This window comes from Ictalurus punctatus, chromosome 5 (assembly GCF_001660625.3).
Source record: "Ictalurus punctatus breed USDA103 chromosome 5, Coco_2.0, whole genome shotgun sequence".
Classification (NCBI taxonomy): Eukaryota; Metazoa; Chordata; class Actinopteri; order Siluriformes; family Ictaluridae; genus Ictalurus; species Ictalurus punctatus.
The window spans coordinates 18,225,290-18,241,850 of NC_030420.2; the positions used below are offsets into that span (position 1 = coordinate 18,225,290).

Below are 16,561 nucleotides of genomic sequence, written 5' to 3' on the forward strand. Positions count from 1 at the left end.
TCTGTGAGAAAAAATCTAAATGTTCAAGGTTTTGCAAAGAAACTTTGTAATATTTCACAAACATGGCATTTCTGTCAGACAAAAATAAGCAGATACAAAGGAATGTACAGGTTATTTAAACTTGTGCTACATAACCATACATATATGCAGAACCGGGAAGAAGTCCTGCTGAAATGGCATTATTCATGGTCTGGTTAGAAGGAGGCTGAAGGAAATTTTGTGCTTGCTTCTTTAGGTCTTTTATCTGCACAACTGTACAACCCATTCTGCATTAGCTATTCTAATACCAGGGTCAGTTCATTTTTTAAATGATATTGGGTTACCTGAGATTATAAATCAAAGAAGTCTCCTCAGATCTCGGTAGATATGCTGTTATGTCTCCTTTATGAACACGTTCCAACAAAGAGGTGCTTTTTAAAACCCTGTTTAAAAGCCGAGTGCAAATCTAAAGTGAAACGGTGGGTGCCTTTCTCATACGTCAATAATCTTGGCATGTCTGTTAAAGTCAACCACCTGCATTCCAGCCAGCTGAAGCAACCCATTGATTGGCATATGGTTAAATCGATTCATGTCAAAATGTGCAACATGAATGTTGCGGCCTGCAAAAATGAAGAGATGGCACAATCAGTAAGATAACACAGTCAGTAGCAGTACCTTTTTAAAAATTTCTGTTGAAACTTAAAGGCTGTGAAATATACCTTCATACTTGTCATGTGGATGGTGCCTTGTTATTTATTACACATTGTATATTACATTTACTGTATTTGACATATTGTACTTTATGTTTATGTGGTATACAAACTAATTTGACCTGCACAACACTTAATAATATATAAGATAATATCTGTTGGTTTAAATGTCGGTTTGGTTTAAGATATGTCGATCACCTGGGCCAATGATGAGTGCTCCTCCTTGCTGGAGAGGATCTCCTTGAAAATCAAAGGCAGGACTGGTCATGGCACGCCACATGCTCTTTATACTGCCAACAAGCATGCTGGATTTCACATGTGGGCTTTGAGAGGCTGAGAGCAATCAGATATCATTCATCACTATATGTACATAGCACGGTTGCTCAAGTGGCCAACAGTGGCTGTATAGCAGTTCTGGGATTTAAACTCAAACATAAAAAATAAATCAATGTTAACAAGTCAACAAGAGTTTTTTTTTTTTTTCTTCAATTTTTTATTTATTTATTATTTTTTTTACCTGTTTCCTCATAGATCTCCCCTCTTTTCATCCCTAGTTTCTTATAAATATGTCGCTCTGGATCAACATAAATTTCATGTTGATAGCCTGTCAGCGAGCAGAATGCCTACAAGAAACATCTGAACATGAACAATACATACTGCTATTGATTTATTTAAAAACACAATCACATTCTAAAGTGTTTTGTGACTTACCTCTATATGGGAAAAGCCTGATTGCCCAATGACAATAAGTCGGACATCAGCATCCTATAGCAGCAAAGGGACATGACTTTTTCATGCACATCTTTAAAGGATTACAAAAACCAAACCATATGTAACATATCAGACATTGCAGTATTGCACTCACCAATAGCATTTCCTGTGGTATTTTGCTTAGGTCTTCAACATATTCCTGACATGTGTAGCACAAAAAATGCTGCCAAAAAAAAACAAACAACAAAAAAATAAACTATTTGTAAATCTTCTGTACTTCCAATCAGCCAATCATGTGGCAGCAGCACAGTGGATAAAAGCATGCAGATACAGGTCAAGAGCTGTCAGAATGGGGGGAAATGTGATCTTTAACCATGGCATGGTTGTTGGTACCTGGTGGGCTGCTTTGAGAAGTTTAGAAACTGCTGAACTCCTGGAATTTTCACACAGTTTTCACTAACGTCTCTAGAATTTACAAAGAATGGTGTGGAAAAAAATTCTGTGAGTGGAGGGTCTGCAGGTTTAAACACCTTGTTGATGAGAGAGATCAGAGGAGAATTACCAAACTGGTCTGAGCTGACAGGAAATCTATAGTAACTTAGTAACGTTTAATAAAATGTCTTCCAAAATGTTTCATACTTAGTTTATATTATATATATTTTTTCAGGTGGCCTTTAAGAATGCGTTTGATAAAAGCAGAACGTATTGAAATCGTTCTCATGGCAGGAACAGGAAGCTGCCGCAAGGTTTCAATGGACATGCGATTACATGCATAATACCAGCTGTGTTAACACAATTTCATCATGAGTTGGAGAGATGACTTCATGTGTTTACAAGGAAATGGCAATAATGTAGAGGATGTTTCATAAATAAAGTTACATTTTGCTAAAAAGTGTTAATTTCCCCTATGTATTGAGACTTTTGGGATGCACACCATTTATAATTTGTTTTTGTCATGGTCAACAAAAAAGCATCTCAGAACACACAACACATCAGACCTTGAGTTGGATGAGCTACAACAGCAGAAGACCAAATCTGGTTCCACTCCTGTCAAACAAGAACAAGAATCCGAGATTATTTTATTCATAGACTTGCCCAAACCGGACAGTTGAAGACTGGAAAAAGACCAGGTGATTTTTTCCTAATCTTCTAAAGCTCTTGACCTGTATCTGCACGATTTTTTATGTATTGCTCTGCTGCCATATAATTGGCTGATTAGATAACTATACGTACAGTACTTCTAGTATAGTCTAAATTTCAACTGTGGCCAAGAATTTTAATTTTGTGCATCATTAGAAACATCATAAAAGAATTCTTATTTTCTGTAATTATTATGAGTTTTGCATTGTTTTCTCTAAATATTATTCAAAGTAGTCTCCTGTTGCAACATGGTAAATTATGATAGCCCACAGTATGGTCATCATCAAAAATGCAAAAGGTTAATTCATGCATACACCTTGTTTTAGAAATGTTTTAGCTTGAATTTCAACCAGTTTAAAAATCATATGGGGAAGTTTCTTAATGTACAAAGAACATATTCAATAAGCATGTCAGAAGTCAACGTGTAGCTGTTCAAATGTTTTATTAGCATTAGCAAATCCCAGATATCCCAGTTTCGAGTCTGACTTTGGGGAGGTGAGATTGAGTCCATGTGAGGTTTACCATGTTATATGTAATAAAATATTTTATAGGTTTTGTGTCACTTTATCAATCTTAAAGAATGCCTTTGAATAATTTGTTTTTGAGAAGTTAACAACTGAACTCTTTCAAGGCAAATTAGCTGTCTAAAATAACCTACATAATGTTAGTTTTCCTTTGCTAATGAACAGACCTTTAGTTAAACTTATTCTTATTTATGACTGTTTTTGATTTTGTAATGAGATTATTAGCTTATGTTCATCGGTCAAATAACATCCCAGGTAGCAGATGCTGACAGCTGACTTTAAGCCTTAGCAGCTAAAATAATAAAGATTATTAACACATGTTAACACATCGTGATTGTTTTAGTGCTACATGGAGACAGCGCTACAGGGAGACAGGAAGGACATCTGATCATCCTTGCACTGGGAAATTACATGTAACCATGAAAAAATGGCACATTATAAAACAGTAAACCGACATAAAAGGAACAAAATGCTAAAGTATGAACATGTCCCAGCTCTCACTTATGCTGAAGCCTAACTCCAGCTTTAAATAACCATGGCCCAGTTGTTCAGAAGTAATCTGATCGGATTTCGGCTATCGGATTGGATCTAATCATGAAAATTGGTTGTTCAAAAGAAAAAAAAAAAGGATTCTGAAATCAGATTATATCACGTAATCCAAACTTGCTTTTGACCTGGATCAAACCTTCAGTACGTGTTGATAAAAACTTTTTAGTAGGGTTGGGATACCTATTATCCAGAAAAATAAATCAGGATTATCCTCATCTCTGCAGAAGGGTGGATTGAGGGAGGATTTCAGGAACAAAATGTAATAAAACTTTCAGACTGGTCAAATAATACAACGTTTGTATAATGTAGTATATACATTCATTTATATTTATACACTTGATTTGTTTACCCGTTACAGTGATAAAGTAGATAAAGTATACATTCGGCTACCAATTAAGCCTTTCAGTACAGTAAAGTAAAAAAGAAAAAAGATTTTGTCCTCATAAATAATCCCCCAAACAGCTGTCAATATCAAACAAAAATTAAGTAATTAATTTTAACTGTCATTCGTCACCGTGTATTAATTACAATGACACAATCATCAGTGATGAACCAGGCAAAAGTAGTTTCTAACAATTGCATCCATTATTGCTCTCCACACATGAACAACTCTGAACATTCTTATTTCGTTAACAATTGGACATTTAGACTTTTTACGATTTTAAAACGTGTTCAAAATATCCACAGTGTATTTGCGAATAATGCAGATTTGTTTGTTTGTAGGAAGGGGATGTTTGTATTGTTTTCTTGTGCTGTTTTCTGTCTCTTCAAATAAAAAAACTTAAAGTGACCCCATGCTGGCTGATCTAAATGTTGTTCTTTACATAGCTAGTAGCCTACATTGTGATATGTAATCTGATTTAGAGCACTAGTAATCTGGATTTGGTCATCTTGAAAGACTTGTATATAGCTCAGGGTGATCCAATCCGACATTGCTTTGAAAAACCGACACAGACTTAAAATGGATTACTTGATCCTGGATTGCCAAACATGGGATTTCCAAATCCTGATCATTCTGATCCAGATGAAACTTTTTGAACAACTGGGCCCAGGTCTCTATGTTCCCCAGATTTATATGGCACATAATGAACACATGGGCCCAGTTGTAGTGCTGGGAAGTTCGGCTAATTTTACTGACTCGGATCTTTGAATCTTGTTCAGCAAAATGAACGAATCTTTTTTTTCCGAGTCATTTAGTTCATTTCAGCAGAATATAATTAAACGTAACATGTTCAATTCCACAACACATCTAATACTTACGCAAATGTTGATCACATTGGGAATAAAAAATAAACTATACGTTGCACTGGATCAGAATGATCATGATCAGGATACGCTCCTGATGGTTAGCATTAGCAATTGGGACTGCAACAAAGTGACCAAAGTGTAGGAAATGCTGAATGTCAACCTGCCATGATTAAGTCAAAGTAATCACTTTCAGGGGGGAAAAAAGTAAACAGAAATGAATAAAATAAATAGTACGTTTGTGTGACATTATAAAAGGATAATCTTGTTTTTTACTATTTTAAAACTTTCAACATGTAGCACGAGAAGTGTGCTGTAACAACCCAGTGTACAGTAACTGCTAATGTTTAATAGTATTGCTCAAATAGTTATGCCACATTTTAATGGTGTCACGTAAATCATTTGTGTTACCCATGTCATAACAAAAAAAAAAAGATGCTAAACCCATGGCTCCAACTGTTCCAGCAATGTTTTAGTGCTACAACCTTTTCCACAGGGGTATACTAACTAACTGTCAGGAAAGGATGTGTGAGAAAAGCAGAAAATGTCAGATGACAGGAGCTCAGGGGAATATGTTCTGCTTCTGGTATTCAGAGTCCCTTACCACACACATTTCAGTTTATTACCTTCTCTCAAGTGCTAATCAACCTCTGTGTGCTTGAAGGGGTCTTGGAGTAGGAAAACAAAATGAAACCGAATGTAATGACTTCAGGCACTTACCCCAATGCCTGCTCACAATTTCAAAAACAGCACTGATTAAATAATAATAATAATAATAATAATAATAATAATAATAATAATAATAATAATAATAATAATAAAGCTTTAAGTATATGAACAAACCTAAATTAAAGTAAACAGAATAGCAGTTATCTTACCCTCACAAAAATAATGATAGCTTTGTGGGTTTGATATAAGCTCTTAAAGGTTAATCGAAGCCCGTTTCGATCATAGATGAGACAATCCTCTACCTCGGCAATGGGAACAGCAGATGTGGCTGAAGAAGTCGGAGGTACAGAGCTGCAGATTTGCTGTGTTATTGGCAAACCGGTAGCCATTTCTCCTTCAGTCTGGAGTTTCCCAGAGCCTAGCCCAAGTCCCTGCTATTTATGGCATGCATTTTGTTCTGGGGAGGACGCCCATCCTGGTCGAGACCAGGGCGAGAAAAGGTTGTTGCTGTTTTTAAAATCCCCACAAATGTTCTACAACAGAGCGCTTTATATTTAGTCATATTCTCAGTTCTAGAAAGTATTCAGTGTATTTATACACATGTAGGCTATTCATATGCAGCTCATGGTACTTCCTGCACTCACTGTATACCACATACTCAAACATTTCCAAAGGACACGTAAAGCGTGAACGCGTTTTGCTATTCCAACCCACCAGGGGTTTAGTGTTAGTTATACCACGGTTCACATTTCCACACACTTCCAGTTGACAACAACAGAACTGTCTCGGCGACATACGTGAGATTATAGACAGTTTATTTATTTATTTAATCAATACATGAATATGAAAAAGTTACATAAGTATTGCAAAGAAATTACTTACAATTACATGAGAAAAAACAACAACAATATGTAAACAGAACATAAATCACACCAGATTCAGCTACAGTTGTAAACATACTTTAACATACAGATTTTACAGCACAGGGAAAGCACCTAAATACATGGACTTTCTTTAAAAATTTCTTCAAGAATCTTATGTTTTTTTTTATTCGTTATAAAATGAAGAGATTTAAAAAGTAAGTTTAATCCCATTTTAAGGTGGGGCAAGGATGGAATACCGTTTGCAAATGTTTGTTCACGAATGAAAAATGTTCCGTATGAAATGAAACAATTAACCACATACTCCAGAGGTTTATTATTAGTATCGTTATAGTAAAAAAAAGATGTCTTTTAAACTAAAAGAATGTGTAAAATTGGATGAGTCAAAGATATGAAAACCTAGTTCAGACCAGAGTTGTTTAGATATAGGGCAGATTATAGACATTTTGCTCCACCAATGACAGTTGTGATTAAGTTTCGTCGGCTGAGGCGGGACTTCCTTTTTGTCATGTCGATCCCGGAAGTGTTTCCAAACTGCAACTAGAATGACGCAGAATGTCAAAAGCCTCCACGCTTCCTATCTGCGTGCACTTTCTGTAGCGTCGTATGCACCCTATTTAGTGCACTACAAGAGGAGTAGGAGCGATTTGAGTTTCAGCCCGAAGTAGCGAGTTGACACACCGTTAAGGCAGCTATATGTTACCAAGAGCACTGTTTGCGTTTTGATTAAATCCCCTTTATATGTTTGTGCTGTGCACGCGGACTATGAGCGCGCGGGACGGAGGTGTTCCAACCCGCGGCAGCTGCTGGTGAGGAAGCAAATCTGTTTTCTCAGCGATATTTGCTAACAAACTAGCTCACAATTTATCTCAGCAACGTCTAGTATTTCCCAGTTGTAACATTAGCTAGTTGTGCTATCACAACAATAAGAGACTTGAGTTGTACAAAGTCAGGCAGAGTCAATAACACTCTGAGTCCTCTGGTGTTTTACAGAATGGCTTGAATTGAGGCAACTTTAATTTCAACAGCAACTGGATAGTTGTTGATGCACACTGACAATAACACTGTTTACATCGAGCCAAAAGTGTCATTTAGTCTGCATCCCAGATCCAGTCAGGGACTATACAGTGTACAACAATCAGTTGTGCACGTGTACACTTTCTAATGCATGTTAAATACATCTCACAGTCACGTGACCTGAAAAAGTAGTAGTAGTCGTCTTAATTCAGCTTTACTGATTGTGTTATTGTTCTTCAGCACTAACTCCAGAGAAGAATATGAAAAGCGTATAGTTATTCATGAGTATGCCCTGGACTCTGTTGCTAATTTAGCAGTGTTATTAAGTTATGTTAATGTTATAGCTTCGGTTTTTGTCCAGAAATATCAACTCGCACACAAAAAAAAGGTATTGCGTGACCTATGAGCGCTGTTTCTCTCTCTCTCTCTCTCTCTCTCTCTCTCTCTCTCTCTCTCTCACACTCACACACACACACACACACACACACAATTAGCTAACTATTCTGATACTGGACAGTTCTCTCAACTCTCCTGTGATAATATGTATGTGTTTAATGTACATGTTTGTGCTGCGAGTAAAGCATCCCCCTTTCTTTTGTTTGTATTTATTGTTTGCATTGTCAGTTACGCCTCTGTTTCTTACTCATCACGTTTTACCAGAGCCAGTGTGAGTCATCTATATGGGCCATCTTCTCTCAACGAATGGCCTCCGCTTGAAGAAGAGACCGCAGACACTGCGCAAGAAGAAGAAGAGGAGGAGCTGTTTTCTCCGCGGTCCGTGCATGCTCTGCTTCTTCATCCGTGGCAGCAGCAGTGACGGCTTCGAGGCCGAGTGCCGTTCCGACTCCGGACTGGCCAAGTTGAGTTCGCCTGAGGACTGCGCCAAATTCCTGCTCTCCCCGGCCGAGTTGGCAGTGTGGGAGTGCCAGGGCCGGAGCCTGCTCTCCTCCGTGCCAGCCAGGCTCATTGGACCTCCAGCGCTCTTCTGCACCGACTACTCTGAGATGGTGTGCAAACGCAAGAGTGGCGAGCCGCAGCCATTGGCTCCGTGCAAGCAGCCACGCAGTGCTTCACAGGAGACAACAGAGAGTGAAGAGGATGAGAAGAACGCCAGCCAGTCCCTACTACCCCAGCTCTGCCCACTGCCTTCCTCCTCCTGCTCCTCGTCTTCCTTCTCAGAGGAGCAGGAGAGCTCACTGGTGGGGCTTCAGGTGGACTCGGGTCATAACCTAAGCAATGACAAGAACCTTGATATTTCCTCTTCCTCATCCTCCTCTTGCCTTCTCACTCATAGTAGTGCGGCAGAGGAGGGCAAGAGTGCTGAGATCACGGACACATCCCGAATCAACCACCTACCCTCGTCCATACTACTCAAGGTGTGTATACTTGCGTCAGCAGGGTTAAGCTGCCTTCACATTGAGTGACAACAACATTCTTTTAAATTTGAAAGATATTGTTTTTTTTAATATGCGTATTGTGCACTTTACTGTTACCTGTAATCACCTTTTGAGGCTTCCATAAGAAATTATATGAAGGGCTTTATTTTTGTTTAATCGGTGGCTGGGAACTGTGACGTTGGCCCTACTCTCCCAGTTTACCCTCCCAGTTAATACAAAATTACTGTTTTGACCTTTTATTGTAAATGTTAATTGTAGGACTTGTAGCCACACACATTGTGCTCGATCATTAGTAGGTCACATGCTCATAAGTATGTAGGTTACAGCTGTGCTAGGTAATCATCCATAAAACTTACATTAATCCCCCAGATGCAGTGCTTAGACTGACCAGTCTTTTGAAACTTTGTCTGTATTATATTATTCCTTAATTTAAACTCGGCCAATACTTTGTTTTGGTTTGGTTTCAGCAGGAGACGATGGAAAAAAGCATGTCCTGGAGTATCAACATAGTGTAGAAAAAGCATAAACCCTCTTTTCCCACAGTATATGATTTAATCTTTACTGACATGTCAGTTCATATGGGATATTTATCACCTGCAGTTATTTCTACTGGCCATTTTATAGAAGGTGAAATATGGTATAATCTTTCTAGATGCATGTAGGCGTAGTTTGTAAAAATGAATGATATGATGGATTTGGACAGGATTAGACGGTTAATAATTAAAAGCTCACGTGTACAGTTAGCCCAATTCAAATAGACCCACAGTGGGGGAAATAAATATTGGATGCGTCAACATTTGTTTCAGTTAATATATTTAAAATGAGGTTATTCCCATGAAAAATTCACCAGACATCAGTATTAACTCAAGAAATCTGGAAATATAAAGAGTTCACAACATTAAAGTCCATAAATGAAGTTATGTGTAATAAAGTAGAATGACACAGGAAAAAAGTACTGAACGCACTAAGAAAAAGCAGTGAGTGGACGTCTACGTGGCATATAGCAAAGGAAACTCTCAATTGGTTTCAGAGAAAAAAAATCAAGGCGTTAGCATGGCCCAGTCAATCGCCTGACTTAAAGATTTAAAGACAATAAGTTTATAATGGCCAAAATCACACCTGAATACTGCGGCAGATTCATTTCTTCATACAAGAAGCGTCTTGAAGCTGTCATTACAAACAAAGGCTTCTCCACTAAGTATTAAATACATTACAGTTAGTGTGTTTGATACTTTTTTCCTGTATCATTCCACTTTATTACACAGAACTTCATTTATGGACTTTAATGTTGTGAATTCTTTATATTTGTGGATTTCTTGAGTTAATACTGATGTCTGGTGAAAATTTCATGTTAATAGTCTCATTGGAAATTTATTTACTGAAAAAAAATGTTGACGCATCCAATACTTATTTCCCCCGCTGTATAAACAAACCTATTTACTATTTTTCTGGTAATGTTTAGTTAGAAGACTGTAGGCTTACTGAAGTCACATACTTTTCTATTCTTTTTAGTACAGGAGTTGAATATTTTAAAACAAGCACGATTGGCCTTAGCCTGTGATTGAACGTTAAGCTTTGTTTTTTTTTTTTTTTTTTTTTTCTTTTTGTAGTAGCAGATTTTCTGCTCTTTATAATTTAAGATGATTAATCAATTTCATCGATATAAAAGTGTATTATAGAAATGTTTCTATAATGCCATATTAGCTAAATATGTCCACTCAGCAGACATTTTGCTTAGTGCCTAAAGCTAGACGTGTGAGTCGAGACTGGAGTCCTGTGGGAAGTTGCAATAGAGGGCCGCTTTTACGTTCTCACGGGAACAGCTGGTCAGCTTCTTTATTCAGGTCAGGGTAATAATGGTTTAACCTTTTTACTAATTTACTTATGTCTAAATATGTATTTATTTATTTATATTCATAGTTTGTTTGTTAGAAAGTATTGTGGGAAGGTGAAAACAAAAGTAATACCTGCAGGAGTGGGCAGGATTAGGCAGGTGGGAGTGGGAATAAAAAAAGTCCTTCAGAAACCTCTAGCTAAAGCATCATTGGCAGCATTTTTTTTTTCCCTTTTGATTGTTTACTGGTTGACTTAATGGTTAACATATTTGCCTCGAACTCCCAGGGTTGGGGGTTTGAATATGGCCTCCACCCTGTGTGCACAGCGTTTGCAAGTTCTCTCCATGCTTTGGGGGTTTCTTCTGGCTACTGCAGTTTCCTCCCCCACTAAAAGGATATGCATTGTAGGCACATTGGCGTTTCCAAATTGTCCTTAGTGTGTGATTGTGTGTGTGTGATTGTGCCCTGCGGTGGATTGGCACACTGTCCTGCCCTGTTTTGTGCCCCTGTGACCTTGTGTAGGATAAGCAGTGCGGAAAATGTATGGATAGATTGTTTGCTGTTTCTAAACAATCAGCTAATACTGATATTGGTAGATGTATCAGTGCATCGCTAGTGTGTGTCAATAAACACGAACATGCAGGACAAAGGTTACTCCAGGACCATTGTTGGGAAACTGTGGTCCATGGAATTTATTAGATCTGATCATTTGGATTTTCATTTTAGTGTGTCATACCTAATTTGTGTAAATCTTAAAAAACTTATTGTCTTCAGAATTGTAGTTTTGACTTGCATACCTAGATGATGGTCATCTGTCACTTTTTTAATTACTAAGGTGATACATAGTCTATAATTTCTAGCCATTCCATAACATAGCATATTTGAGTCTTTTTCCATAACCGAACTATTAAATCAGGATCATTATTGGACCTTTTTGACAGTGGCAGTGTGCCTAGGTTTTGATTTTTCAATTGCTGTTGTATTTAAATGATGTTTGTTTCTCTGCTGCTGGACTAGAGTTCAGCATTTTGGTGATCACTGACTATGTTTACATGGACAGCAGTAATATAATTATTGACCTTATTCTGAATAAGACAATATTGTGATTAAGGTGTTTACATGAGTCGCTTTTAGAATATTCCTTTCATGTTCCAGTTTTACATGTTATTGAACATAGTTAGATTAACGGCACACGTCATTACGTCCCCACACCACGCCGTCCGACGTTCCCTCCAGAATTTCACACATCAACATAGAGTTCGTCTTCGTTATGGTACCGTATAGAGCATTGGGTGTATTTTATTATTGTTTTTAAGAAAGCTTCAAGTGCAGTTAATTATTTGTCATGCTAAACGTGCAAATAGACGACTGCTTGAAGCCGTGGGCTGCGGCCCAAACCGCGTACTCACCTACTATGTAGTAGCTGAAATACATGTATCTCGCCTACTATATAGCAGGTAAGTACGCGGTATCAGACGCGACCGTGCTCTGTTGTTTGCCGTCAAATGGTTGAGCACTGCCGTGTGTGCGTGTCCTGTCGCAAAATGCGGTAAAAACTCCCACATGACATTAATAGTGTGATTAAGGTGTTTACATGTCTGTAACTCGATTTGTGTTTACTTCAAGTATGACTTTAGTCGGATTAAGGTAATCAATAATCGCTGTTTACATGCTAGTTTCTTAATCAGAGTATTGTCTTAATCGGGTTAATATTGGTTTATTGTTGTCCATGTAAACGTACTGACTGACACATGATTCCACTAACATGTAATTCCTACGTTTATTGAGTGTAATAAAGCAGGCAAATCGCTGAACTGCAACACTCTGTGTAAATAACTCAATGTCTTTTCTGTTTTAGGTTTTTTCTCACTTGTCAGTGAAGGAGCGTTGTCTTAGTGCCTCCCTGGTCTGCAAGTATTGGCGTGACCTCTGCTTAGACTTCCAGTTCTGGAAGCAAATTGATCTCAGCGGTCTGAGACAAGTTAGTGCTATCATTGTTTGAACCTACCAACCTTTAGATGTTTCACTAAATATTGTAAATTGTTATCGATTAAATTTGTGTGAAACTTTCTGGTGGAAACTAATGACTCATCAGTCTAATTACTGTCATTGATCTGGAAAAGACTCATTTTGTAAGAAATACAATTTTTATTAGACCTTTTGTATGCTTTGCAGGTGAGAGATGACCTCCTTGTGAAGATTGCATCCTGGAAACAAAACGTGACTGAACTGAACATCTCGGACTGCCGGAACGTTGAGGACTATGGTGTATGCACTCTAGCCACGCAGTGTCCTGGTCTGCTGAAATACACGGCCTACCGTTGCAAACAGCTCAGTGATGAGTCTCTCTGTGCTGTGGCGTGGCACTGCCCACTGCTGCAGAAAGTGCATGTGGGAAACCAGGACAAACTGAGCGACCATGCCCTCAAACAGGTCTGAACGAGAGATTAGTTCTCTGTTTTTTCCCCATCAGTCTGATTGAAATTGAATGGTTTCCAGTCGCCAGAGTCACTAAATTGTCTAGTAGTGAGGAAGTCAAAAATGTTTTGACACTTAGCAGACACTTGTGCTGTTTCGATTGAAACACTTGAAGACAACGCGAAGCTGAGACTTAAAAATATGAAAAGAAAAAAACGTATTTTAGTGGGAATGATGTAAGAAGGGACTTTGGTATTACCCATCTTGATTGAACTGGCATAAGACATTAGCCGGAAATCAAACATGGTGGACTGCTCGCCTCCTACAACACCAGCAGTACCTGAGCTGACCAGGGAGATGAACTAATATAGTAAAAAAAACAAACAAACAAACAAAAAAAACAGTTCTGATTTCAGTTCAGATTGTCTTTAACTCAGTGTTTCAGTGTAAAATCCAGATGATCCATTGGCCTGGTCTGGGAAACGGGACTTGTTTAGGATAAAGTTGAACTATCCTGGTGTATATGCTTGTTCGGATATGTATGCGGCTGTAGCCTCCCCTGAAGTGTTAAATTTTGGCAGGGCTTACTCTGAAATATTGAGGGTGTATCCACCGCAGACGTATATGTATCCCAAGTTATCCTCAAGTTTCCCCAAGCTATCCTTGCTTCCCTTCAGCCTCCAGACTGGGCTTCTACCTGCTTATCATCTTCATTCTTCTTCATTTGTCTAAGTATTAGCCTTTCTCAATTACCTCCAGTTTTTGCTGTTTCTGCTTCTAATGGTTACATTACACCATGCAGGGTCTGGACTACCAACAACCTCATCTTGCACCCTCCAGTGGTGAGTTCTGGAGTTGGCAATATACCAAGCAGAACGATGACTTTTTAAGTTGACGTTTTAGCTTCCCTTCCCTTCACTCTATCCTCTTCCTGGCCTTGATCACTCCAGAGACGTGGATCACCAGAGGATTTGGTGACATGTGCTGCTTATACTCCATGAGAAACTTGCTTCTGCCTCATAAATGGCACCTCACTCATCTTGCACTGTTTCATCTTACCATATGCTTTTCTGTGTTTTTACTGTTTCCATTCATCACTTCCATCATAAATGACTTAATATCTGGACATATACAGACTTCCTTCAAGACAAGCAAGGGTTATACTCATCCTGAAAGAGCCCACACTAGACACCTCAGACTTCAGACATATACATATTTTGTATACAATCACCCAGAACCATCTCCAAGATCCTAACTTTTATATCTTCAAGGTGTCATGCTTCACAGAAATGGCCCTTGTCCTTTATGCTGCTAGATCAGCCAACCTGCATTGGTCCACATGCCCCATGATCTCTCAGCAGCCTTTGACGCCACAACTACCTATCCTGCTACCTATCCTACTATCCTGCTCAGTTTTTTAGTTCAGTCATAGATGTCGGTGATCTCCCCAGAGACCTCTTGGATACATCATCTGACAACTCGCTCCTGGCAGGTCTTTCCCTGCATGAAGTCCCATACCTGCAGCTGATCCAGAATCTGATCCAGAACCAACTGATCTCCCCAAGTTCTCCTTCATCACTGCATTGCTGTGTTCCCTCAGCTGTCTTCCTGTAGCTACCTGCATCAGATTTAAAACACTGACGCTTGACTACAAAGCTACAGGTGGACCTGCTGCCAGCTAGTTGAAGGCGCTTGTCAAACCCCACTCTGCACAATGTTCCTTTTAAGGCTCTAGCATGGCTTGACCCACCATTGAGTGCCTCAGCAGAAATCAAGATTCATCAGACCAGGCTATGTTTTACCAGTCTTGAACTGTCCAGTTTTGGTAAGCCTGTGCCCACTGTAGCTTTATGTTCTTCACTAACAGAAGTGGAACCTGACATGATCTTCTGCTGTTGAAGCCCATCCACCTCAACGTTCGACGTGTTGTGCATTCTGAGATGTTTTTCGGCTCACTACAATTGCACAGAATGGTCTGGCCATTCTCCATTGACCTCTCTCATCAGCAAGGCGTTTCCATCCCCAGAACTGCCACTTTCTGGATGTTTTTTCTTTATTGCACCATTCTGAGTAAACTCTAGAGACTGTTGTGCATGAAAAAAACCAGTCCGTCTGGCACCAATACCCATGCCATAGTCAAATCATCGAGATCACATTTTTCCCCCATTCTGATGGTTGATGTGAACATTACCAGAAGCTGCCGGCCTGCATCAGCATCATTTTCTGCATTGCATTGCTGCCACATGATTGGCTGATTAGATAATTGCATGAATGTGTAGGTGTGCAGGTGTTCTAATAATAAAGTGCTCTGTGAGGGTATGTATCTCATATAAGATTCTATCACAGACTAATAGCAATATCTTTACGCTTCCAAGGTTTTACATGTTATGAGCTTGAACATCATATTTCTTTAAGTAGGTCGTTATGGATTATAATAGCTTTTCATGTTAATCCTTGAGATACTTGACCAAATGGCATCTTTCTGCTCTTGCACTTGTTTGCCACTGATAATGATGCTGTTGCTTTTTTGTTCTCTGTAGTTGGGTGAACACTGCCCAGAGCTGAAGGACATACATTTTGGGCAGTGCTACAATGTCAGTGATGAGGGTCTGATAGCGCTGGCGAAGGGCTGCCCCAAACTGCAGAGGATCTACATGCAAGAAAACAAACTAGTAGGTGTCTTTCTATGTAGCAACATAAACTACTATTCTAGTTTTGTTTTGTCTCAGTGCGTCTGCTTCAAATATGTAGTGAATTTCAAAAAGAATGTGCAAGGCTATATGTGGATGCTATGGTATGGATGGAGGAAGCTTTCAAAGGAGTTTGTGGTTGAAAGATGAGACTCTTTAACTAAAAGCGACATAGGATCCTTATTAGCACAGACATGCCAACAAGCCCTACAACACACACACACACACACACAAGTGCACACATGCATGCACTAGTACTGCCCTTCTTTGGTGTGTAACCCGCCCCCCCCCAGATGTTCTGATCTTTGGTTCCCTACTTCTGTATCTCTCTGTCTAATCTTTCTCATCATTTCCCAGTGGATTTGAGGTTTTTTGGGGGGCATGACCCTTGGGAAACATCCGGAACTTATTTGGAATTTTTTTGGTCAGACATGATAGAGGTATTTGCTGATAACTGAAAATAGCTAAAAGCAAAGGAATGAACCGGGTCTTATTAGTGGCCAATCTCTTTTCTGTGGTGACTTTTTCCCCCTGTGGTAAAATAGCATATATTAGATGCTGTTCATTGAGGTTTGTGAATAATAATTTGTGCTCACATCAAAAATAGCTTGAATGCAGACATGTCCCACAGGGGTTGATGGCATCAGTTAATCAGGATTGGCAAATGTTTCTAATTATATTTAGTCTCTTCTTTTAAGTATCACTGGTGAGAGTTGTTTATTTTTATTTTATTTGGACCAGTGGGGGGCAGTAGTATGCTTTTTATAAACCTTGTCTAGCGCAACAGACCCTTGGT

At 38.9% G+C, this 16,561-nt stretch overlaps 2 protein-coding genes across 4 annotated transcripts in view; one reads left to right on the forward strand and one right to left on the reverse strand.

Annotated features, from left to right (window-relative positions):
* Positions 1-22: 22 nt before the first annotated feature.
* On the reverse strand, positions 23-6,201 carry prxl2c (peroxiredoxin like 2C). Of its 2 annotated transcripts, none has more exons than XM_047155563.2 (6): positions 5,830-6,201; positions 1,555-1,623; positions 1,401-1,454; positions 1,207-1,312; positions 888-1,022; positions 23-599 (listed from the first exon to the last, which is right to left on the reverse strand). In XM_047155563.2, exons 1-6 carry the CDS (start codon positions 5,914-5,916, stop codon positions 472-474), a joined length of 579 nt encoding a protein of 192 aa, XP_047011519.1. In that variant the 5' UTR covers positions 5,917-6,201; the 3' UTR covers positions 23-471. The 2 variants fall into 2 exon arrangements, with proteins under 2 accessions (XP_047011519.1, XP_047011518.1); XM_047155562.2 differs by having other exon boundaries at positions 5,737-6,201.
* fbxl17 (F-box and leucine-rich repeat protein 17) overlaps positions 6,007-16,561 on the forward strand; it is a 262,999-nt gene continuing 252,444 nt past the window's right edge. The window contains exons 1-5 of one of the 2 annotated variants that reach the window (XM_017467835.3): positions 6,007-6,027; positions 8,086-8,801; positions 12,516-12,638; positions 12,833-13,090; positions 15,616-15,747. In XM_017467835.3, coding sequence (XP_017323324.1) covers positions 8,106-8,801; positions 12,516-12,638; positions 12,833-13,090; positions 15,616-15,747 — 1,209 coding nt within the window. In that variant the 5' untranslated portion in view covers positions 6,007-6,027; positions 8,086-8,105. Of the gene's footprint in view, positions 6,028-6,990; positions 7,218-8,085; positions 8,802-12,515; positions 12,639-12,832; positions 13,091-15,615; positions 15,748-16,561 lie in introns of those variants that run through there. The other variant, XM_017467834.3, reaches the window with a different exon arrangement.

Excerpts from the sequence above, each read along its gene's own strand:
- prxl2c (XM_047155562.2), bottom strand. The coding sequence starts at position 5,916 with ATGGCTACCGGTTTGCCAATAACACAGCAAATCTGCAGCTCTGTACCT. Across the intron at positions 1,313-1,400 it reads CAGGCTTTTCCCATATAGAG|GCATTCTGCTCGCTGACAGG; the intron begins GTAAGTCACAAA and ends TGTTTCTTGTAG. Across the intron at positions 1,023-1,206 it reads GGAGATCTATGAGGAAACAG|CCTCTCAAAGCCCACATGTG; the intron begins GTAAAAAAAATA and ends GATTGCTCTCAG.